Source organism: Nansenia antarctica (genome assembly GCF_963989245.1).
Source record: "Nansenia antarctica genome assembly, chromosome: 9".
NCBI classification, from domain to species: Eukaryota; Metazoa; Chordata; class Actinopteri; order Argentiniformes; family Microstomatidae; genus Nansenia; species Nansenia antarctica.
The window spans coordinates 12169349-12195036 of NC_137679.1; the positions used below are offsets into that span (position 1 = coordinate 12169349).

General features: G+C 46.3%; 1 protein-coding gene across 1 annotated transcript in view; it reads left to right on the plus strand.

Annotated features, from left to right (window-relative positions):
* Positions 1 to 11230: 11230 nt before the first annotated feature.
* LOC308165331 (putative ATP-dependent RNA helicase TDRD12) overlaps positions 11231 to 25688 on the plus strand; it is a gene marked incomplete at both ends in the record, with an annotated part of 45641 nt that continues 31183 nt past the window's right edge. The window contains 3 exons of the mRNA XM_080539489.1: positions 11231 to 11260; positions 11383 to 11534; positions 25478 to 25536. Coding sequence (XP_080395615.1) covers positions 11231 to 11260; positions 11383 to 11534; positions 25478 to 25536 — 241 coding nt within the window. The remainder of the gene's footprint in view (positions 11261 to 11382; positions 11535 to 25477; positions 25537 to 25688) is intronic.

Sequence of the window (25688 nt, forward strand, 5' to 3'; positions counted from 1 at the left end):
ATAATTGTTACTGATATGGAGAGAGAGAGAGAGAGAGCGAGAGAGAGATTTCTGTTGATTTTGTTACTTTTTGTTGATATGTGTTTGGCCAGAGTTCAACAGGACCTTTCAGATGTGCTCCCAGAGAAGCAAAGACAAAGAATGTTACATTGATAGAAATGTAAATATTGCTTTAGTCCTGAGAAGCTATCACGATGCCCATAATGATTAACACTACTTCCTGTTATAGCAGGACACACAGACACGTACTACAATACTCCTCTTCCACTGCATGTCACCTGAATACAGTACATTTTGCCCTTTTGGAGCTTGGTTTGTGAATGTACAACATTATACAATATGAAATAAACAATAGTAAATGTCAATCAAGCAAGTGTGAAGTATTATCATTAAATATCAAACATACATACATAATATCAACAAACCATTCCTGAAGCTCCAGCTGTAACTCCCTGTCCCCACAGAGACCCCTCTGCTACTGTACTAACTCCCTCATCCTGCTGTTGGTCTAATCACCTCTTCTTCTCAAGTTTGTCAAACCCTATCACCAAACCAATGCTCCCTCCCAAAAGTCCTAATCCTATCCCCCCCACAGCCATACAAGTTGTCATTGACATCCTTGTTAATCCAGCCACACATGCCCCAGCAGCTGCCCCTACCACTACACCCAGTAGTAACCCTGCCGCCCATGGGATCACTCCACTCAGGACCTCAGGGGAGAGAGCACACTTGATCCACCTACTTAAGTCAGAGTCTGTAGACTCTGGGGAAGGCCTGGCAGCAGGACAGAGCCTTGAGCCATTACTATTAATGATCAAGATGCAAGAAAATAGAATCCAGTCAGATTTGTTATTCGTCTTTATTTGCACACACACATATACAATACAGGTGCAACGACAAGAAACATAAAAGTGAGATAAGAATCCCAGAAGGGCTGACACACATGAACCGTATCAAAATAAAATAAAATAAAATAAAACATTTATAGACAAACGAAATATAGGAATTCCACCCAGAGCCTCTCTTCATTTGAATGGAGAATTTGTCATTGCTACAACGGAAGAAAAAAACGATTCTGAAGCTACAGCCACAACTCCCTGATCTACAGTTGAAGCCCCTTCTACTGTTAAGAGTCCCTCACCGGGGACTGGGATCGAATCCCGGTCTCGCCAGACCCGGATATGGCCGAGGCACACAGGGAGCGGCATATTGAGCGGCCGCTCCCGAGGGCGGTATAGGACTATTTCCGGACAAGGATCCGTCGCGCAACACCGCCCCCGGGGTGCCGGAATAACGTTGCTGGGCTCGAGGAGCCAGTCAGCTAGTCTGCCTGGCGATCTCCTCTGGGGCTGCCGGCCACGGGGTCGTGCGGCGGATCCTACGCAATAGGCAGGGGATAATTGGATGCTAGGTTGGGTTCAATTGGATACCAAATTGGGCGAAAAAAAAAAAAAAAAAAAAAGGGGATAAAATCAGAAAAACAAATGTTTTAAATAAAAAAAAAGAGTCCCTCAATCTGCTATTGGTCTAATTACTGCCACTTGTGTTTACCTGTTGGACCGGCATCATGCAACCCCTCGGGCCCTATCATAGCTCCTGCTATCCCTCCCATGGCTGCTGCTGCTGCAGTCCCCAGGCCCCCCACCTCACACATGACTAAACCTGCTACAGCCACACCGCCCACCCCAAACGCTGCCCCCATAGCTGCCCCAGCCAATATTGCCTTCACCCACATCTTCACTTCTTCTAGGACCTCAGGAGAGAGGGCAGCTTTCATCCATTGACGGAAGTTAGAGACGAGAGACTCTGAGGAATGGTCCATCTGTGGCTGATCCATCTGCCTTGGGACAGCCTCTGCCTCCATCTTCCTTTGTATGACCGCTTTTGCCCCTCTCAACAATTTGTTGGTGTAGCACTCTCCTCCGTTCTTCTGCACCATCCCCTCCACCTTCTCCAGCAGCCCTGATGTGGTATCTGTTCCCACATCTCCCCAGCAGAGCCTTGAGCCCATCTGGAGCTGTCTGGAGGTACAACTGCCTCTCCATACTTCCTTGTGACATACTCACTGTACAGCTTGCAGATGTCCTTGTATGTGGATCCACATGTCCATGGGATGCGCTGAACCAATACTCCACCATCCAGCACATACTGGACTTTTTTTCAGAAATGTAATTTTTCTGACTTTTATTCTGACTTTTATTTGGAAATGTTTTCCTCAGATTTTTATTCAGATTTTTTCTCTCTCAATTGACCTTCAGATCATACAACAATTCACAGACAAACAAGCAAATGTAAACCATTCAAGACAATTTGTGAAAATTGGTTAAAAAAAATCATCAGGTGGTGAAAGTCATCAACTGAGGCAACATGAAGACACCAGGAAGGAACTCACCAGGATGGCTTTGGGGGGGTTGCTGCCACTGACATCCACCAGGATGTTGTCATACTTGTCAAAGTTGATGCCCGTTTCAAACTGAGCGAAGACATCAGAGTCCTCTTCAGAGGGGGTGGGGGGCACATAGGTCACCCTTGGAGGTGCTAAGGAGGGAGGGGAGGCACAGGTCACCCTAGAAGGTCTTAGGGAGGCCTTAGATACTCCGAAACTCCTGCTTAGCTAGACCACCCAGGAGAGACGGTTTACAGTAGAAGAGAAAGTTTGCAATATTTAGAGCCCATGGCCATCAGGTATGAACATACTGACCATCAGCATCACCGTCTCCTCCCTCACCATCCCGGGAGCCTGATGTGGGAAACAGGTCTCAATAAGACGGCAAGAAAACCATGTTTAAGTACGGTAAGTAAGCCTTGCACACAAATAGGGCAGGAGCCCATCTCTCCTGTCAACCAGGGAAGCAGAAATCAGAGGACAGCTCATTTCAGGGTTCTCCCCAAACAATGCAAGAGTGGCTGGGCCACCTCGTCAACAAATCAAGTTATGCTTTCCACAAATCAATCATGACCATTCATTGATAAGGTAATATCTCAAAGATGGAACCTCTGGAGAACACTTCTTCGTCTCTTCCACGGTAGCCTGAGGAGAACAAAGACAAGACACACTGTAAGGAGATGGACTTGTGCGGCTTGATTGATTGATTGATTGAAAACTTTATTAGAAGATTTGCAGAAGTAGGTACATGAAAGTACATATTACATACAAGGTCAACTAACAGGATAAAAACCCAAGAAAGCCACTGGCTTATTTCAATTGGGGTCCTTGATTCTCAATTCATCGTTACATGTAAGACAGACAAAAAAAAACTAGTACTATCTACAAGATAATACAGACAAATAACTAGTACTATCTACAAGATAAATATACATCCATCATGGGAAGAACAATACAACAAAACATTAGGTATGTACAGCGGGTAGGACAGGTGGGGACATACACCACAGGTGGGGGCGGGGGACAAAACACAAAGTATGTACAGTGGGAAGTTCTGGTCTTTTAATCTGATTTTTGATTTAGAGGGTCCAGTTACGGATTGCAGCCTCCTGTAAATGTTTTTTGAGAGTGGTTTTGAAGGTGGGCAGTGTTTTGCACTCCTTTAAGATTATAGGAAGGGCGTTCCACATTTTTACTGCATAGTTTGCAAACGAGTTTAACCCCTTGTTTGTGGTGCAACGCGGTTCAACGTGGTTCGTGGAGCTTCCTCTGGTATTGTATGTGTGGACGTTGTTCACTTTTTGGAAGTATGTTGACAGGTACTTGGGTGTCTTTGTGGTGTAGCGTATCTTGAAGACCAGGCCCAGTGCAAGCTGCTGCACTCTGTCAACTACTCGTAGCCAATCAAGGCTAAAAAAATGAGCAAGCATTCAAGATCAGTTCGGTTGGTTGTTTGATTTGTGGTGGTTAGATTCATGCCTGAGGCAAGCCACCACTGACTCATCTCTCACACCTGCCACTGACTACGCAATTGACTCATTAAGTAGCACAGTCAAGTAGTTCCGAAACAGTTTACTGAAAAATAAATAAATAATCAAAGTATGAAGTTGAGCTAAAAGACACAGTAAATGATAGGCTCCTTATGGACTCCATAGCTGCTATTTTCAGATAAATATTCAGAGACAATGTGTTGCACAGCAATTAATAAAAATACAAGATATACCGGTAATATAGGTATCCATGAATTAAGGTGCATGTATATGGGCAAACTTAAATGTTTTTGTAAACTATTGAACTATCTCACATTTTCAATGATAAGAGTTTAATTGTTTTCAGAAGTGCAAATTGCACGGGTCCTGTTTCCTCTCACGTGACTCCTTCCCGCCCGGTCCTAGACACTCCAGGTCAGAGACGTCGGAGTCTTTCTTTCTCTCCGACCATCAACCTGTTCGCATGCCCACCGCCCAGACCGACGAGAGATTGCATCTGAGAAATTTGGTCACCTTACCGCCGAAAGCCTTCCACAATGTATGGAAGACATTTTCATCTTATCAATGTACATATTAATGTGTTAATATCTCACGTGCTGCAATTATGTTATTGAATTAATCTTGCTTTAAACGGTGTGTGCACTGTCATTGAACTAGCTGTGTCAGCGTTAGCATTTCGTTAGCTTAGTTGCTATTCATTAGACCTTTCGTCATTGACGGCTGGTATACGGTCATTAAATATAGGTCATATATTACATATAGGTCATTAAACATAACTAGTTATGTATGTTATAGGTAAAACAGTTCGTCAAGTGGACTTATTCGGTAGTTGGACAATTCGGACTCTTTACAATTAGATGCTAGCTAATCAAATGTCCGCATTCGGAAAACGCGCTATAATTGATTGTTAGCTACCAAGCTATCAAATCTAGCTAGTTATGTATAAAATATATTCCAAATGCTGCACTATGACGATAATGTAGCCGTGAAACCAATCTACATTCTACAGCTATTCAACCCCCCTGACCCCCAGGTGGGCTGTCCGGACATGGCCATTATCAGTACACGCGGTGGACACGTTTTGCGTAGGGGGGGGGAGGGGGTTACAGTGATGAACTGTTAATCAGTATTTAAGCCTGTATGGTTATGTATGTGTGTGTGTGTGTGTGTGTGTATATATATATATATATATATATATATATATATATAGGTTTCGACAATATCGATTTACTGTATATGCCGGTATGTTTTTCTGGCAGTTGCGCGTTGTAAAAACTCAAGCGTCAAACTCTGCTGTGTAGTATTCGACGGAGATGTAGAAACGTAGATGACTCATGAAGATGTTATAGCTAGCTATCTACAATTTATCATCAAAATAATGTACAGCAAGCTAGATCCAAAACTAGTGCCGGTGGAGAAGGGCAAGTGTGACATTGGACAGACTACCAAAACAGAAAAATAAAGTATCTGGTTTTTCAAATGGCGTCTTTGCCAGTCAATGAGTTAAGAAGGTACAAAACGAGTGAAATTGCTTAGCTATCACGATTCAAAGGCATGTGCAAGCGAATATCTGCTAGCTGAAATTATAATTAGCCAAGAAAATCTCCGTTTACCATATTAGTGTATTACCAGACTGCGTTTCTCGTGAAGTCATTAGCTAAGCAGGCTAACCGCAGGTGCTTATTTGATTGAGCAAAATCATCAAATGCACGACTATAACTAACTATTTTAACCGTTATTATATAGCTTATAGATGTGAAGAACACACCAAGCTGAGTTTGTTGCTGTGTTGTGGAAGCTAGCTCATAAAGCAAGTTTCAATGATATGTAACACAGCCACGTGCGATGTTCTTTGTTTTAACTTGCAGTTGGCCAAGCTGTTGGAGGTTTGAACGATGTCTCACATATCCATTTTGAAGGTAATTATTTCATCATTGCATAAATGTGTAGTATTAATAGTGGCTGATGTCGGTTCAAGTTCTGACCTTGTTAGAAGAAGAATGAATGTTTTATTTGCCATGCAATCAACTTGTCAATCAATTGTTGGAATTTGGTATTTTTTGCTCTAGGCACAGGGTCAGCAATAGTCAGCTCCCCTGGAGCAATTAGGGGTTAAGTGCCTTGCCTTGGTTAAGATCCCCGCCTCATGAGGGTGCTGCATATGCTCTTGAGCAAGGCACTTATTGTCATTAATACAGTACAGGTACCATACAACGAAATTTAGGATGGGGGGCTCCCCTGGTGCTTGGAAAAAGACTAAAAACACGAGGGCCAAGGGTAAAATAAAAAAGGGAAAAGAGCTGGTTTACATAAATAAAGGCTAGGTACACTATCTACTATACTACTATACTATACAATAAAACACTGTGCTGTACTCTATGCTATGCTATAAATATCCTAACTTTTCCTATATCTGAACCTTATGTACACAAGGGTTGTCATATTGCACATAGTATTGTTGCACATTCATTTAAAGTATTAATGCATTTTAACATTGAGACATATATTTTGTATTGACTATAAAATAGTATTAATGCATTTAAACATTGAGACAAGAAGCTGTCTTCTGTACCCGCTCTCCCAATATCTCAAACTGTGACCCCCCCTCCCCAAGAAAAAGTTTCAGGCACAGGATTTTTTCTCACTTTAAGCCCTGTAAACAGACGACACATGTTTTGGTATCGCCAAGACCAGATGGGGAATTTCTACACCAGTCGAACATATGGAATAGCCTAGCGATGGCCTGCCCAGGACAATGTAAACGAAGAATTCTCAGGAGAATGAACATAGCGTAGCGGTGGCAGATAATGAATGTAGGCTATGTAGCCTAGCGTTGGCAGATACACAAGGGTTTTGGTTCATAGCAAACACTATGTTGCTTAAAAAACCTAGCTTGCTTAATTTCAACTCGAGGTGGGATGCAATGCCGTGGTTTGCGTGTGAGAAAGTAGATACATGATAGCCTATGAAGTTAAGCCTCGTTGACTGTGCTGTGGGTCTTATCTCTGAAGTGGAGGCATTCACCTTGAGTTAAATCATGAAGAACATCATGATAACATGTTGTTTCTTGTCTGTATTAACATTACTGTAAGGCAGTGGTTCTCAACCTTTTTTGGGCCAGCGCCCCCCTGTCCATTATCCAGGTCTCTTACCGCCCCCCATCAAAAAAAAGTAGGCTTATTTTCTTCCCTGAATATTAATGCTGACTAATATTCTGTGTTATATCACAGAACAACAATAACACAGCAGCGATTTCACACATGTCCGGTGCAGAACAAACAGTAGGCTACAAAACTGTATATTACAACTAACATTGTTTGTTTTTTAAGTGTGCTGGTGTTGCATTTCGCCAAATTGCTGTTTTATGATGCTAATATTTATTCATTTTTGATTGGACTTTGGGGGGGGGGGGTGGTGTCACAATATGGCGGCAAACGCTAGGGGGCTGTTATTTTAATATTTTATTTAGTATTCTATGGTATTATTTTCATAAACTGACCACTTAGTTCGAATTTCTCATATCAAAACATAACAAAGTTCAGAGCTCTGCGCTCTGGGAGCGCTCAGAGATGGGTGCTCTGACTGAAAACACGGTTTTGCCCGAGCGAACTGACCGTTCGTGCATTTACGAACGTACCCGTAATAACACTGCTGACAGCTGATCAATCGCAAGCAGAGTAGTGGTTTCCTATAGCAACAAAAGACGCTGCTTCGGAGTGCTTATGTGTTCGTTTCCAGGACATCAGAGGAGCAACATATCACAAAAAGCGATCGTATATTTTAGTTTGTAAAGGTTAAGACGAACACATCGCAATGCTAACCTCAGAATGGCACTAGGGATAACATCCACAACAACACTTAACAGTAATACATTTATGTAATATACTGTGATGAACCTGCGAGGGGAAGGGACATTCGTAGCTGATTTCTCCAGGTTAGATTATTGGTAAGCGACAGATAACTTTCAGGACTGGTTTATTACAATACGATCGCTTTTTTGAGATAGGTTGTTCCTGCTGTGATGTTCTGGTATGGTGGTATGGTATAAGGCAGGGGTGCCCACACTTTTTTGAACCAAGATCTACTTTTCAAGTAGCCAGTCTGCCAAGATCTACCAGTCTAGTTTAAACATCGCAAACGTACACGCACGTACTACAAACACACACACACACACACACACACACACACACACACACACACACACAGTTCCCAGCCTGCATAGTACAATACACTTTCTCTCTCTCTGTCACACAGCCACACAGGAGAAGACCATCACAAACCCTCCCTCTTTGCTATTCTCACTCACACACACACACACACTCACACACTCACACACACACACACACACACACACACACACACACACACACACACACCCACACACACACTTTCTCTCACTCACACACTGACAGCCAGTCTGCAGTACCATAGCCAATTACTGATCCAACAAACAGAAAAGTAAACCAGATACAAAACAGGTAGTTCCCTAGTTTGAAAGGAGGAAATAAATGCATTTCTCTACCTTAGTGGGACACCTGGCACTGGGAGGAGGCAGCTAGTCTCTAGTAGTCAGGGAGCTTTCGGCAGGCTGCAAGGTGGTCATCAGCCACTGTGGATCTGTCATCGAAAAGGCAATCTGCAGCCTCGAGAAACGCTTTTTTCACAATTTCGCCGTCTTTGTTTTCTTCTTGTGTTTAACAAGAACGTGACTGACGCGATAAGAAGCTATCGTTACAGCCGTACGTTTTCACTCTTTTGCCACATTTCCCTTCTTCCAAACAGCCATCGTAGATTTGCAGATCAGACTGACGCACTTCCAATATCACATCGTGTAAAAAAGTCCTCCTCCCATTCTGGATGGAAGTTGTACGTTATTGGTTTCTTACTTGGTCCAGCTTCCCCACTAATTTGTATACCCTTTCTTTAGTACTAAATAGTAAATAGTAGAAATTGGAAGGCTAACTAGTTAATTAGTCTCGCCGGTATTTAGTATTTTGTAGTTGGCGCTGTTGACTGCGCATGCGTGGTGAACCGTGTGTTAGGTGAAAAGATCAGATCGCAGACTGGCTTACCTGTATGTCAATCAAGTGGCAAAAGCCATAGTGAGGATGGATGATAGGCGAACTTATTATTATTTTTTTCTCCTTTTGGGTTTTGTTCAATGCCATGCGATCTACCCATACTACCTTTGAAAAGACGGTTTGTCCGAGCGAACTGACCGTTTGTGCATTTACGAACGTACCCGTAATAACACCGCTGACAGCTGTTTTTCATGAGAAAAATACTTTATGCGTCACCGCCCCCCAAGAACACCTCAACGCCCCCCTTTTAAAATATTTGTTCCAGCGCCCCCCGATGTTGTCTGAACGCCCCCTGGGGGGCGGTACCGCTCCCGTTGAGAAACGATGCTGTAAGGCAGGGGTCGGCAATTAGGTTTGGCCTCGGGCCAACATTTTTTTGAGCCACTAGATGGCGGGCCAGAACATAATCAAAGGCTAATTTAAGTAATTGATTGTTTAAAAAATGTGACACGTTCTAATACTTTGACTTTTCTTTCGAAAAATGTACACATCGCTAGTCAACTAACACAGCTTGTTTTGTGAGCCTGCTAAGAATGTAAAGTAGTGTTCTAGTTAACTAGGTAGTAGTCCAATCCATTACGTTGCAGTATTAGGCTTGACTAGCGAGTTTGTGTTGTGATTCTCAACAACGTTGAAACGTAGTTTCACCCTTTTCCATAGTTTTGAATAATAAATGTGTGGACTGACGATGTATCGCAGCCTAACTTATTCTAATAATTATTTAACATAGTTTTATTCAGATAATTATTCCCCCCTCCTCCCAGACAAGGTCACATTATTATTGGATTGGTTGTTTGCGTGTCGGGTGAAGTTAGCTAAACATTTAACCTGCTAGCAAGAGAAACATAATGTCACTCTCCAAAGGTCTAAAGAGGAAAGTTGACGGTGGAAACAGGGAATTTAAAGAGGAATGGACAGCGAACTATGCGTTCATCCTACCTGGTTTCATCAATGTAAAGCCGTTGTGAGACTCACATTTTCCGTGCTCACAATGTTCCCTTTCTATACATGAGAGTCGTCCTTTTCGTCAATGAATGTGATAAAGACGCACGAGAGGAATCGATTGATGCATAAAAAATAAAAATAAAAACTGCCTGCGGATGGCGGTATACCCTTCAAATAACAAACAATCTCTGCATGTCTCGCGGACATCTCAACATGGATCCATGTCGTTATCATAATGGTCTTATTAATTAGTAATCACTGAGTATGAAAGCATAGTGGGACTGTCAAATTAGTCCAGAAATCTCCTAAAGTTTTGTGTCAATCCAGGAGGAACTCCAGACAGCTCTGAACCCCTTACAGGAGTTCGTTGCATCGTAGAAAGAAGGTTGCGGCGGTGCATAAACTATAGAGTTGCGATAGTTGAGACTCTCTCTAATTAATTTGAAATACAGTGTCCGTTATTACAAACCTGCCTAAATGTCCCTTTGAAAACACTCAAGTTATCACTATTATCAATAATCAAATCAAGAATATTATTAGTTTTCAAAACAACCGCGGATTAAAGTGACGTCAATATCACCAGATATCAAGCAAATACTGACCGATGGGAGATGCCACTTTTCACATTACGTGAGTACCAAGCCTGTCGTTATTGTATTTAACAACCTAATTGTATTTTGTATATTTTAAATGAATGGCTTATGGCTCATTGTACTTATTATCCCTAATAGCGCGTTTGCTCTGTCGTTTCAGGAGCATAGGCCTACCACCACTTTTGCGCCGATTTTGTTGTCAATGTTTTTCAGAAAATTAAACAGAATTTGCTTTGTTACTGTTCATATGTGTGTTGCAGTCACATACGTAAACATTACGTTTGAATGATTTAATGAGCTGATGTTATTTTTTTCAAACCACACACGCTATTTCAGCACCACGCCTTGTCCACCTACTTATGGGTCACTGATTATGGTTCAGCGTCAGTGCGCTTCGCTGCCTGATTGTCTGTCCCTGTGTCATTCACTCTCAACATGAATAAAAGTACAATACGCATTATTCAGGTGGAGGTCGATTCTCTATTCGGACATTATAGGCGTGGTGTGGGACTGTCGGTCCGATATTGTAAAAAAAAAAAAAGTGGATTCTCAAAATAATCTGCTGGGCCAAATATTATTGGTGACGGGCCAGCAATGGCCCACGGGCCGCCTATTGCCGACCCCTGCTGTAAGGGGTGTGCTGTGTACAAAGTGATCACGTTAAAACTTGACACTACACTGGTAGCTGATGGATTTACTGTAAACCCAGGGTCACAAAGGCGCTGTAACACAAAGATGCACGCCTCAGACAAACATCTTAGGCTGGTAAACACCAAACCCAAGCTTGTGTGTGTGTGTGTGTCTGTCTGTGCGTTCATATGCGCGTGTCTCTAGGAGGGCTGATTTGAGTGTGATAGTGTGTATGACCGCCTCTTGTGTCTCTGCAGTCCTACCCCATGGCCCCAGCCAGCCCCAGCACGGTGAGCAGCAGCAGCAAAAGCAGCACCAGGGGCTATGTCCGGCTCAGCAAAACCAACCTGTACATCCGCGATTTGCCCCCGGCAACCACCGAACTGTTTCTAGTCAAACTCTGCCAGCCGTGAGTAGATACTACTACCTCACACACACCCAGAAACACACACCCACAGCCACACCCACACCTTTAAGGTTAGGCTCGCTATTGTGAATTATAAACTATCTAGGCCTAATTCTAATCGATCTTTGTTTCTGTGTCATTCTATATAGCCTACAGTGTTTCCTCCAGGAATTTGTACAATGGTGGCGGATAGCCCTGACCGCGCGCGCATGCGTTTTTTTTTTTTTTTTTTTCCCTTTCAAAACAACGACCTCATTTCAGCCAAAACTAGAGGATGGCCAAAAAAATAATAATGAATATACAGAATATAAACTTGTGACTGACAGTCACATACACACACACAAAGATCATCAGCTATAATATAATACGAAGTAGGCCTACATGAGCACAAAAGCGGCTAACGTTACTGATTAACTGTTTACTGTAGTGCAGAGAGATGGTAGTCGTAGGCGCCGTATCAAATGACAAAGCTAAACGTTTAATGAAGGACATGAACGATTGTCAACAACACACTCAAGCAGTAAATAGAACAGTCTAAACAACTTGGGTACTACGCACTCAACTGCGGACGGACCTATAGTTCCGTGCGTGAATTATGTCAACCCACCACATTACAGAAGTAAAATCACAGTCAGATGGAGCATTCGGTAAACAGCTGAGTATCAGCTGAGTTAAAGAAAACAAACTCTTACCTTTGATGACACTCACATCAGCCCTGTTTTCCCGTACTTCTCCCGTGTGTCTCTGAAGGTCCAAATGTTCCCTGAATTTTAGCTGCATGTTTTTCCAGCATGTAATTCCGTTGTCAATAAAAAAATCGTCTCCCCTTCTTTTCCCCTTGACAATCCTGTGTCGTTGCTAAAGTGACGGCACATAAGAATAGTTTTTTGACTTGCTAATGTCTGCTGATACACCAACACAGCTAGCCGATGCTGATGGCTCTCCCGCTGTAGTTGTAGTTGTAGCTGGTGGTGGTGGTACCCCGCCATAAACGCTGTTAGCTGATCCACCACCTAGCTTCTTTGGTCCTGCCAGCCATGCAGTTTCGGGTCGCTCATAGCCACTGCTAGCTTCAGCAATGTTTGAAGTGTCTGGGACATCTTTTTTCTTGAAAAATCCATCCATCTGTCGCTGTTTTCGTTTAATTTTTCGAAGAAGCTCTCTGGACTGCAGCTGCTCCCGCGTTAGCATTAGCATCCATTTTTTCTTCTCCCTTCTCACCGTCACGAGCTCAAATGACACTTGTCGGCCGATCTAACTCTTAACACTCACTTACAGGACTTCTGACACCATGTCGTGTTATTCTATTAAACATACACGTGAGTCCTTCTGTATTTCAATGTAAGTGTCTTTATTTTAACTCGCTCTGTAAGCTCTACAATACCGGTCTCTTGTTGTCTCGTCGTAACCTGCCCACCTGACCTGGGGGGTATTCCATCAACGTCGCTAAAGGAAAATCCTGGCTTATTTTTGATAATCTCGCGAGACCTATCAGAATATGCCTGGATATTTTTAAGAACTCTCGCGAGATTTATCAGACTAAACCTGGATTTTCCCTTTAGCGATGTTGATGGAATACCCCCCTGATGTCACTACGGTGGCCTGTACACAATAACAATAATACCACAGTTCACATTTAGACCAATCAGGAGCCCTTGTGTCACGTCGTCAACTGAATGTCATTAATCTGATTTTGGATCAGCGGTTAGAGAGAGATGGGCGTGGATTTAGGTGCACTTTTAGTCAACATCCATTATAGCACTGATCTAGGATCAGATATATTTTAATCAGCTAAAATGTTCAGTTTTATTTTATTTTTATTTTTTTTGAGATTTAAAAAAAAAAAAAAAATGTGGACTGAATCAATTCGTGGCGGAGGAAATTCATTTGTGGCGGCCCGCCACCAATAAATGCATGTAGAGGAAACACTGAGCCTATCTCTTGACGAGAGTAGTCTTGTCTATTCTATATTGGCTTGGCGTGAACACAGGAGTGATTGTCATGTTTGGTTGAATTTCCCTTCGTTCTGCCTCCGGCTCTACTGTATCACAAGCATATGGAGAGAGGCATCCAACCATGTTACCAGCGGCAACAGCAGCTGTTTGTGTTTTGTTTGCCTGTGTTTTGTTCCCAACGGTGCTCTGCACAAAGCAGAAATGAAAGAGCCTTTCATTGTGACCGGGCTCAAATTGAGATGTTAGCCAGGCGTTTAGCCCGCATGATGCATGTCCTCAAGATACCACTTCCTCAAAATGGGTTGGCATCCGTTCAACTCTGGAATGTTTTTTTGTTTAAGTTTCAGGAAACTTTATGGGCCTACTATTTTTTAGGGGTGTAACGATACATCGATTCACATCGATGCATCGATTCATTGACTAACGATCTGATTACATCGACGCAATGTAAAAACATCGATCTATATCGTCATCTTAAAGATACACCTTTATTTTGAAATGGCACATTCTGCGTGACTGTCACCATTTCCGTGCAGCGCCGACTAGCAGACGTTTACACTCTCTGCTCGGTTGTGAAAACTCAACTGTTGACTGACGCTGGCTGCGTTCGTCAAACACGCTCTGGAAATCTGATCAGCACTCGCGGAACGCCTCTTGTCCAATCAAATGACTTGACGTTGAACCCAGTGTTGCGCTCCGGCGCTCTCAGAGCGAGTTGACGAATGCAGGCAGCCCACATGTTACTGACGCTGTCAGCCAGTCAAACGCGGACTCCCAAACCCCACCTCTCCTCTCCTCTCTGCTCTGAGCTGTCCTTCCAAACCCACGTTGCGCTAGCCTGCCTAGCTTAGTTAGCTAACGTTAGCTACAATAACTTTGCGAATAAAACAAACAACAAGCACCGTGTGTTCCTCACAGCCCACCACAGGGACACACATCTACCTCCACGTCCACTGGGCTGCTACAGGCCAACTAGCCGCACAGACACACATATTCACAACACTGCATGCTAACAGAAGTTAAGCTAAAGCAGCTAACGTGTGTTTTTTGGGGGGGCATTGTAGGGTCGGGGAGGGGATACAACTTATACACACAGACACACACACACGCACACAACATGATATCGCGTCATATCGATCATATCGTCATATCGATCTTGAATCGAATCGAAATCGTATCGTGATTGACATTGTGATATCGTCAAACATTGTATCGTCATACAAACAAATCGATATAATATCGTATCGTGATGAAGCTGGTGATTTACACCCCTACTATTTTTCATGTAACATGGCAGTTAGTCTTGTTGACATGCAGGTCCACTATTCCAGGAATCCATTCTTCTCTCTGACTCATGGGCTGGTTACATTCAATCCTACCATAGTGATATTTATGTATTGTCTTTGTTTAAGCAACTAGGCCTGCGCACGTTGCTGGAGGCTTTTCTTTGTTTAACTTTAGACAAAAAGGGGAAGGCGACGTTGCTCTGTTGCTTAGGTACAGTAGTTTATGCTGTGTATTTATAGATAGATAGACTTTATTTGTCATTGCTACAGTACAGGTACCAAACAACGGAATTTAGGAGGGGAGGCTCCCCTGGTGTTTAGGAAAGGAAAAAGAAACACATTTTGGAAAAAGCATAGATGCATAAAATCACAAGAAGGTAAGGAGCTGGTTTACATCAATAGAGGCTATGTACACAATCCACTGTACTATACTGCACAGATAGTCAACTAGGGTTGTCATATTTCACAAGAAAGTATTTTTTCACATTATTTTAAAGTGTCACAGTTTGCAGGCTTGAAAATGTACATGTTTGTGCCTCAGCACTAGCTGCCATACAATCCGTCCGGACTGTCCTGGGCCCAGAACTTAGGCCTTTTCTGTGTTCAGGGCCTTGACGGCCCTGTGGTAGAAGCTGTCCTTCAGTCTGTTTGTCTTAGCGGCCGGGGTCCTGTACCTCCTGTTCGAGGGCAGCTTGACAAAGTGTTCGTGCCCAGGGTGGGTCGGGTCCTTGGAGATCTTGGAGGCCCTCCTGAGACAGCGTGTTTTGTACAGCTCCTCCAGAGAGGGGAGGGGGGCGCCGGTGATCCTCTGTGCTGTTCTCACGACTCTCTGTAGATCGCTTCTCTCCGCTGCCGTGCAGCTGTGGAACCAGTTGGAGATGCCGAAGGTGAGGATACTCTCCACTGCGCCGTGGTAGAAGGCCACCAGCATCTCCTTCTTGCTGTGTTGTTTCTTGAGGCATCTCAGGGTGTATAGCCGCTGTTGTGCCCTCTTGATGGTGTCTTTAGTGTTGTCCTTCCAGGCCAGGTCATCCCGCATGTTGTGTCCCAGGAATCTGAGGTTTGAGACTATCTCCACGCTCTCTCCGTCGATGAGCAGGGGCAGGATCTCAGACTTTTTCCTCCTGAAGTCTACGATGAATTCCTGGGTCTTTGACTTGTTTAGCAGCAGGTTGTTAACCTTGCACAGCTTGCTCAATTGCTCTACCTCATCCCTGTACGCCGCCTCGTCCCCCCCCGAGATACATCCCACCACGGTGGTGTCGTCTGCAAACTTTACGATGTAGTTGCTGGCGTGGATGGGGGTGAAGTCGTGGGTGTAGAGGTTGTAGAGGATGGGGCTTAGCACGCAGCCCTGGGGTGACCCAGTGCTGAGGCTGAGGGCTGTGGAGGTGTGGGGGCCCACCCGCACCCTCTGGGGGCGGTCGGTCAGGAAGTCCTTGATCCACGCACATATAGAGTGTGATAGACCCAGGTCTAGTAGTTTGGTCACTAGCCTGTCTGGAAGGATGGTGTTAAAGGCGGAGCTGAAGTCCACGAAGAGCAGTCTCGCGTAGCTGTTTCCCCTCTCCAGGTGGGATAGAGTGGCGTGGAGAGTCGTCGCTATGGCGTCCTCTGTGGACCTGTGGGCTCTGTAGGCGAACTGGTATGGATCCAGGTTGGGCGGGAGGCGTGTGAGTATGTGGGCCCGGACTAGTTTCTCGAAGCACTTCATGATGATTGGTGTGAGTGCCACCGGGCGGTAGTCGTTTAGGCAGCTCACCGTGCTTTTCTTCGGGACTGGGATGATAGTTGAGGTTTTCAGGCAGGGTGGGACGGTGGCCTGGGACAGGGACTGGTTAAAGATGTTGGTGAAAACCCCGGCCAGCTGGTCGGCGCAGTCTCTCAGCACCCGTCCCAGGACGCCATCCGGCCCCGAGGCTTTCCTGGGGTCCACCGCCTTCAGTACGCGTCTCACCTCGTGCTCTGTGAGGGTGAGGCTGCTGAGAGCTGGAGAGAGTGGTGTCTGTGTTGTGGTTACCTCCGTTCGCCCCTCGTCGAACCGGGCGTAGAAGGTGTTCAGCTTTCCCGCCAGCAGGGGGTCGTCCTCTGCGGCTGTGAGCCTGTTGGCTCTGAAGTTTGTCATCTGCTGAACCCCCTGCCACATCCGCCTGGAGTCGTTGCTCAGGAGGCATTCCTCAATCTTCTCTCTGTGCTCTGCCTTGGCCGCTTTGATGCCGCGCTTTAGGTTGGCCCTGGTGGAGCTGTACAACGGTGTGCGCTTCCCTGCGAAGAAGGCGTTGTCCCTCTCATTTAACAGTTTTTGGACCTTCCCAGTCATCCATGGCTTCGTGTTGGGGTAGACCCGGACCCGTTTGTCCACGGTGACTGAGTTGGTGCAGTTCACTATGTGGTTCAGAACCGACGACGTGTACTGTTCCAGGTCCTCATGCTCATATTCCTGCCATAGGGTGTCATTTAGGCAGATCTGCAGTGGAGCGGACCCTTCTGGCCAGGTTCTGAGAATTATGAAACACGGGACGTGATGTTATACTGTCCATTGTGCCAATGGATGGTACGCACATGAGGTTTGCCTTGATGTTGAGAGTGGCATGGGAGCTGTATCTCAGACATGGGAAGGATGTTAAATTTCGGGACACATCATCAGTAGAGTACCTTTGAATCATGGGGTGTTTCGGCCTTTTCAACACTAGACACCCTCATCTAAGGCGGCCAGCTACAGGGTGATCAAGCCTGAGCTTGTGTCCCATGCCCAATCATGAGAATTGCCTGGTTGTTTAAATGGCGCAGCCCACGGGACTATGCAAGGCAGGGGTGTCCTCTTCCCTGAGTCAGGCCTAGAGCAGACCGCATACCTTGTTCACCCTCCTCCTGGAGGGTTCTGACCTGGGTTCTCAAGTGGGAGTGGGGGTAGGGGGGGGATTAGTGAGCGGGTCATGTTGCTGTTCTTTGAGCCCAGCAAGGGTCCTTCCGCTTGATCCATATCCACTGGCTGCTTCTTTCGGCCGCTTCAGAGAGTGATCTAATTGTCTGTCGCAGAGCCTGTCCATGGATGCCAAGGTCTTTCAGCAGCCTAACGGTGGAAGAAGCCACGAAACCTCTGCATCCCACTTCAACCGGATAGACTTTTGCCTTCCATCCTCGTTGTTGAGCGTCTGCTGCCAGTTCTGTGTAGCGCAGTTTCTTGCGCTCATAGGCCTCTTCAGCTGAATTCTCCCACGGGACTGTGAGCTCTATGATGTAAACAGACTTCAGTGAAGGGGACCAGAGTACCAAGTCTGGTCTAAGGGTGGTGGCTGCAATCTCGGGTGGAAAGATTAGTTGCTGGCCAATATCGACTAGCATCTTCCAATCCCGGGCCATGGCTAGCTGTCCAGCTTCTGGTTTGGTTGGAGGATGGTTGGACTTTTTCTGTCCCTCTCGGATGAATGTTGGTGCCGTGATGGAATTGGTTGCTTTCAAGGGCAAGGAGTTGATGGTATTCCTCTTGCTCTCAAGAGCTGCTGCCAGGCTCTTGAGGACCTGGTTGTGCCTCCAGGTGTAGCGGCCTTGTGTGAGGCTGGTCTTACAACCGGACAAGATGTGTTTGAGAGTAGCTGGAGTTGGGCAGAGGGCACAGGTTGGGTCCTCACCATACCACTGGTGAAGGTTCTTTGGAGATGGGAGCACATCATAGGTAGCTCTGATGATGAAGCTGATGTTGCTTGCCTCCATTCCCCAGAGCTCCCTCCAGCTGAGCTTTCTCCTTTCCAGACCTTCCCACCTCATCCATTGTCCCTGCTTTGCAAGAGAGACGGCCTTCGCGCTTCTTTCAGCCTCCTCCTGACGGCGCACCTCCTCGACCACCATTTTCCTCCTCTCTGATGTTGAGGCCTTACGCCAAGTTGGTTTACTTGCTGCAAGGCCAAAGCCTCCTCTTCCCAGCTGGACATGCCCCACGATGTCATTGTGCCTCAGGGCTGACGTAGCATGCTGCACCGCGTCAGATGGTGTCCATTTCCGTCCAGTTATAAGGGGTGGTACAGCATTGCTGATGGTCTGGTCTCTGGAATCCTTCAACGTCATCTGGAGTCTTACTTTAGAGCACTTGTACTCTTCGGTGAGGCTCGTGATGGGTAGTTCAAGGACCCCTTTTCCATAGAGGCCGATGTTGGTCAGACAGCGTGGGACACCGAGCCATTTCTTCACATATGAAGTAATGGTTCGCTCCATCTTCTCCACAGTTGTTATTGGGACCTCATAGATAGTGAGTGGCCACATTACCCGAGGGAGAAGTCCAAATTGCAGGCACCAGAGCTTGAGCTTCCCTGGCAGTAGGGTCTTGTTGATGTTTTCCAGACTGTTGGTGATGTCCTGCCTTAGCTGCTGCACTTGGTCTTTGTCCCTGAGGCTTGCGTTGTACCATCTACCTAGGCTTTTTACAGTCTTAGTGGTGGTGGGAGCACTTTTCCCCATTGTGGTGTATGCAGGAATCAGGAGGATTGACACATGGTCAGACATGCCTAGATGAGCTAGCGGACTAGCCTTGTAAGCACGTTTGATGTTGGTGTATACCTTATCCAGTGTTTTTTCTCCTCTCGTTGCACATTTTACATGCTGGTAGAACTTGGGTAGTACTGCCTTCAGGTCGACATGATTAAAGTCCCCCGCTATGATGTGGATAGCCTGTGGATCAGTACTTTGTTGGCTACTAATGCAGGGATTAAAGTTCTCCGTCGCTACGACGGATTTCCGTCAATTTTTTCCAAGTCGCGACGGATTTCCGTCAATTGGCTACATATGTCCAGTGTACTAGAACCACTCTACTACGGAGTGTTTGTCCGTGAATAACACCGGCTATGCCCCGGGGTAGAAACACAAGACTATGGCTGGATAAGGTCTACAGGTCTCCACGGTCATTTTAAGCCGTCAACCAGCCCGCTACGACCACGGGAAGTCATGTTAAAAGTGAAGTTACTTCTGTTAAACTGGCGCCAAGCTCACATCGCTAGTCGCTAACTCCCTCCTGGCCTTAAAGAGACAAGCGCCCTTTTCTCATCTCAATCTCAAAGAGCTTCATTAGCTCACCACATCTACACATTTGGTCCCACACACTCCAGATTTGAACCCAAGGTTCTACCCAGGGTTAGTTACCCCTGGTAGAAAGCCCTTTGCTCTCAGACATTCAGAACCCATTGAAAGTAGTGGAGGTACTCCAGAAGTCCAAATGCATCTCTAACCCTAGGAAACCCTAGGAAGCCCTAACCCTAATGGCATGAAAATGCAACATGTTGTACTCCCTGTACCCCTGTACGTGTGAGAACATGTCTTTTTACACTAGGCACTTCACATCAAGCATTAGAGCTCCCTACAGGTTCCCGCTAGCTCGCGTGCAAGGCCTCCCAGGAATGGCCTAGGACTCTGAAAGTTGATTTGGTACAATGTAGGGATACAATCAAGGAGTGTGTAGAGTTTGGTGACTGTGACTCTTTCCATGCCCGTTCCCTGGGCCCAAACGTACGCCAGCAGCAGCCACCCACTTTAATGAAGGCTTTTCCGGCCTAGTGGTTAAAGGAAGGTTAAAGGACTTTAGCTCAGCAACCACAAGTGCCACAGACACGGTTCAGATATTTTACGAATCGGCTCGGCCCCACCGACAGGCCACACCCACTTTCATTCAAGCCACTCCCCCTAATTGTCTAAGCCACACCCATTATCTGATTATTTGTATGTCAGAGTCAACCCTTGCAATAAGTATCAATTTTATTTCATGAATTGAAAACAGCATTGATATCACATAAATCAGAATCAGAATCAGAAGACTTTTATTGCCATGACATGTAAACATGTTAGGAATTTGGTTTGGAACAATGGAGCACGGTTTACAGCAGGACAGGTGCAAGACAGGACAAGACAGTGCAAACCAACATCGAAGTGCAAGAGTCATAATTAATATAAATATAAAGTGCAGAGATCAAGTGTTCAAGTGTTCATATCCAGACAGTCCAGTGGGGGTGGAGGGAGGGTAGATAGATAGATAGGGGGTCAGGTCAGGGGGGGGGGGGGGGCAGCGGCATTTAGGAGCCGGATGGCTGTGGGGAAAAAGCTGTTTGTATGTCGGGCCTTCACAGTTTTTAGGGACCGCACCCTCCTGCCTGAGGGGAGCGGGGCGAAGAGACCGTGTCCTGGGTGTGCGGGGTCAGCCATGATCTTCCTGGCCCTCCCCAAAGCCCTACTTTTAAACAGGGCCTCAAGGGGGGGCAAAGGGCAGCCAATCACCCTCTCCGCCGAGCGTATCACATAAAAGCAAACTGGCAATAGAAAAGCTGTTCAAAAGAATCTTCTTCCCTTAAAACGCTAACGTTATAAAATACAAACATATAGTGGAGGTTAAAATGAGAATATGACTTGGCTTGAACAAATTTTCAGTCAGGAGATTTTTTTTTGCTTTAATCCCTGCTAATGACGTCGTATAGTCGCGCCAATGCTGCTTTGCTGTCTGAGCTAGGTGCAATATACACACATGTAATTTGAGTGCCTCCCAACCCTTTTTATATGATATGAGCAGAGAAACCATGATATGTCATGTCACTGTCTGTTATACAGCTTGCTAAGACTAACTAGGCACAATTAGCTCCAAGATGGCGGCGCGATCAGACGCGAGGCTAGGGGGGCTCCGAACATCGGTGCTTTTTAGTGTTTTTAAGTACATTTGTATGTACATTTTTATTTGAGTACTTATAGGGAACGGCTGTGTAAATAGTACCTACAGCAGACTAGACTTACTAGAAGTTGGTGCGCAAAACGAGAGGACTGTAACAACGGAATTCTTGAAACAACAAAGGATTCCACTCGACATAGCTCGGTCGCCGGGAGAACAATGGTACGCTATCCCAACCCTCAGGCGCAAGCGGCGGCGTCGAGATCGCAAGCAACGCCGAGGACGCAGGGGAGGCCTGCTAGCTAGGCTGAGGAGAAGCCCGAATAAGCCTGCTTTGCCGAGTATATTCCTATCCAACGTCAGGTCTCTGGCTAACAAGATGGACGAACTGAGACTGCAGGTCGCTTCCAACAACACCGTGGGAGATAGCTGTGTGATTATTCTCACAGAGACCTGGCTCAATGACTCCATCTTGGACTCGGCTGTCGGGCTGGAAGGCTGCACTTTACACCGTGCGGACAGGACTTTGCTTAGTGATAGGGATGCTCCGATCTGGATTTTTGGGGCCGATACCGATCACCGATTTTTTTCCTCAAGATCAACCGATACCGATACCGCTTAAAAAAAAAATACATAACTGTAGGCCTACTGACTGGATAGCCTACATATTTTTTGCTTTTTAGACAAAAGTTTTGATCCATTAGGCACCAAGCAAACGCAGACCCATTTTTATGGCATAGTAAAGGTCTGGCCTATCACCCAGTTAGGGCCTGAAGCCCAAGTCAGTCGATATGGCTGTATAAAAGACATCATAAACGTGGCCTTCATGGTTTACATACTGTTACGTCCTCCTATGTTCTCTGTTCAGTTATCTGTCTTCCCCAGTAAAAAAAAAAAAAAAAAAAACGGTTTTTGCGATCGGCCATTTTTGCCGATCACCGATCGAGTCATTTGGAGTGAAATCGGCCGATTTAAATCGGTGGCCGATAAATCGGAGCATCCCTACTTAGTGAGAAGACGCGCGGAGGCGGCCTCATTATATCTACGAAGGACAGCTGGCGCTTAAACACAAAAACTGTAAGTAGCCACTGCTCCCCAGACCTGGAATACTTGACTGTTAAATGCCGACCCACATACCTTCCGAGGGAATTCAACGCAGTGTACATAACATGTGTTTACATTGCGCCTAGCGCGGTTGGTATCTTAGCATTGGCGCGGCTACATGACGTCGTCAGTAGTGGACAGAGCGCGGACCCACAGGCAGTTCATATAATCGCCGGGGACTTCAATCATGCTGACCTGAAGGTAGTACTACCGAAGTTCTATCAGCATGTTAAATGTGCAACAAGAGGAGAAAAAACACTGGATAAGGTATACACCAACATCAAGCTTGCTTACAAGGCTAGACCGCTAGCTCATCTAGGCATGTCTGACCATGTGTCAATCCTCCTGATCCCAGCCTACACTCCCATGAGGAAAAGTGCTCCCATCACCACTAAGACTGTCAGAACCTGGCCAGCAGGGTCCGCTCCACTGCAGATCTGCCTGAATGACACCTCATGGCAGGAATATGAGCATGAGGACCTGGAACAGTTCACGTCGTCGGTTCTGAACCACATAGTGAACTGCACCAACTCAGCCACCGTGGACAAACGGGTCCGGGTCTACCCCAACACGAAGCCATGGATGACTAGGAAGGTCCAAAAACTGCTCAAGGAGAGGGACAACGCCGTCTCAGCGAAGGACACACGGCTGTACAGCACCACCAGGGCTAACCTAAAGCGTGGCATCCGGGAGGCCAAGGCAGACCACAGAGAGAAGATTGAGGAATGCTTCCTGAGCAACGACTCCAGGCGGGTCTGGCAGGGGGTTCAGCACATGACAAACTTCAGAGCCAACAGGCTCACAGCCGCGGAGGACGACCCCTGCTGGCGGAAAAGCTGAACTCCTTCTACGCCCGGTTCGACGAGGGGCGAACGGAGGTAACCACAACACAAACACCACTCTCTCCAGCTCTCAGCAGCCTCACCCTCACAGAGCATGAAGTGAGACGCGTGCTGAAGGCGGTGGACCCCAGGAAAGCCTCAGGGCCGGATGGCGTCCTGGGACGGGTGCTGAGGGACTGCGCCGACCAGCTGGCCGGGGTTTTCACAAACATCTTCAACCAGTCCCTGTCCCAGGCCACCATCCCACCCTGCCTGAAAACCTCAACTATCATCCCAGTCCCGAAGAAAAGCACGGTGAGCTGCCTAAACGACTACCGCCCGGTGGCACTCACACCAATCATCATGAAGTGCTTCAAGAAACTAGTCCGGGCCCACATAGTCACACGCCTCCCGCCCAACCTGGATCCATACCAGTTCGCCTACAGAGCCCACAGGTCCACAGAGGACGCCATCGCGACAACTCTCCACTCCACTCTATCCCACCTGGAGAGGGGAAACAGCTACGCGAGACTGCTCTTTGTGGACTTCAGCTCTGCCTTCAACACCATCCTTCCAGACAGGCTAGTGACCAAACTACTAGACCTGGGACTATCACACTCTATATGTGCATGGATCAAGGACTTCCTGTCTGACCGCCCCCAGAGGGTGCGGGTGGGCTCCCACACCTCCACAGCCCTCAGACTCAGCACTGGGTCCCCCCAGGGCTGCGTGCTAAGCCCCATCCTCTACAACCTCTACACCTACGACTTCACCCCCGTCCACCCCAGCAACTCCATCGTAAAGTTTGCAGACGACACCACCGTGGTGGGCTGCATCTCGGGGGGGGACGAGGCGGCGTACAGGGATGAGGTGGAGCAGCTGGGCAAGCTGTGCAAGGTTAACAACCTGCTGCTGAACCAGTCAAAGACCCAGGAAATCATCGTGGACTTCAGGAGGAAAAAATCTGAGGTCCAGCCCCTGCTCGTCGATGGAGGGAGCGTGGAGAGTCTCAACCCTCCGATTCCTGGGGGTGCACATACAGGATGACCTGTCCTGGAAGATCAACACAGCAGCCATCATCAAGAAGGCACAACAGCGGCTCTACTTCCTGAGAGTCCTCAGGAAAGACCACATCGGACAGGAGATGCTTGTGACCTTCTACCGCTGCGCAGTGGAGAGCATCCTCACCTACTGCATCTGCGTGTGGTTCTCCAGCTGCACAGCCGCAGAGAGGAATGCGCTACAGAGAGTCGTGAGATCGGCCCAGAAGATCACCGGCGCCCCCCTCCCCTCTCTGGAAGAGCTGTACAACACACGCTGCCTCAGGAAGGCCTCCAAGATCTCCAGAGACCCATCCCACCCTGGGTACGAACACTTTGCTCGGCTGCCCTCGGACAGGCGGTTCAGGACCATGTTCGCAAGGACAAACAGACTGAAGCTCAGCTTCTACCCCAGGGCCATTCAGGCCCTGAAAACAGCAAAGACCTAGGTTCTAGGCCCTGGACAATCTAGACAATTTGATGGCAGCTACTAGATTGAAATCAAGTGCAATACTGAAACACAACTGTGAACATTTCAAGCCTGCAAACTGCGACACTTTAAATGAATGTGCAATAACACTATGTGCAATATGACAACCCTCGGGTACATAAGGTTCAGAGATAGGAAATGTTAGAATAGGTATAGCATAGCATAGAGTACAGCACAGTGTTTTATTTGTATAGTATAGTATAGTGGATAGTGTACATAGCCTTTATTTATGTAAACCAGCTCTTTTCCCTTCTTGTTTTTAGTTTTTTTTTCCTAGCACCAGGGGAGCCCCCCCTCCCAAATATTGTTGTTTGGTACCTGTACTATATCAATGACAATAAAGACCATTCATTCATTCAATTTAGTTTTCATTCAGTCATTGTGGGCAGGATAAACTCCCTCAGTTGATCCAACTTGTTTTAGAGGTTATGATAGGTCATGTCATGTACGCTGAGTGGATAAGATCAATAGACCAACACATACTGTAGTTGACCCTGGGCTATGTTCAAATGGCCGGGTAAGGCTGTGTCCGTACATTAGTGAAATCAATGAATAACTAATATTATTAGGAGTAATATTTTTGTAACACAGATTGTTCTTGTGTCCCTAGGTATGGCAAGATCTTCTCGGCTAAGGCCGTCCTTGATGAGACGACGAATGAATGTCAAGGTCAGTACACTGCAACTTACTCTAACATAATTTAATTGCTCATACTGTACTGTTTATTGTGGCCAGTCAGCTAAATATAAGATGTGTCAGCGATCTAGAAATGACACTTTATTATACAAAATGTGTCAAATGTAATGAAGTTGTAGTAAATC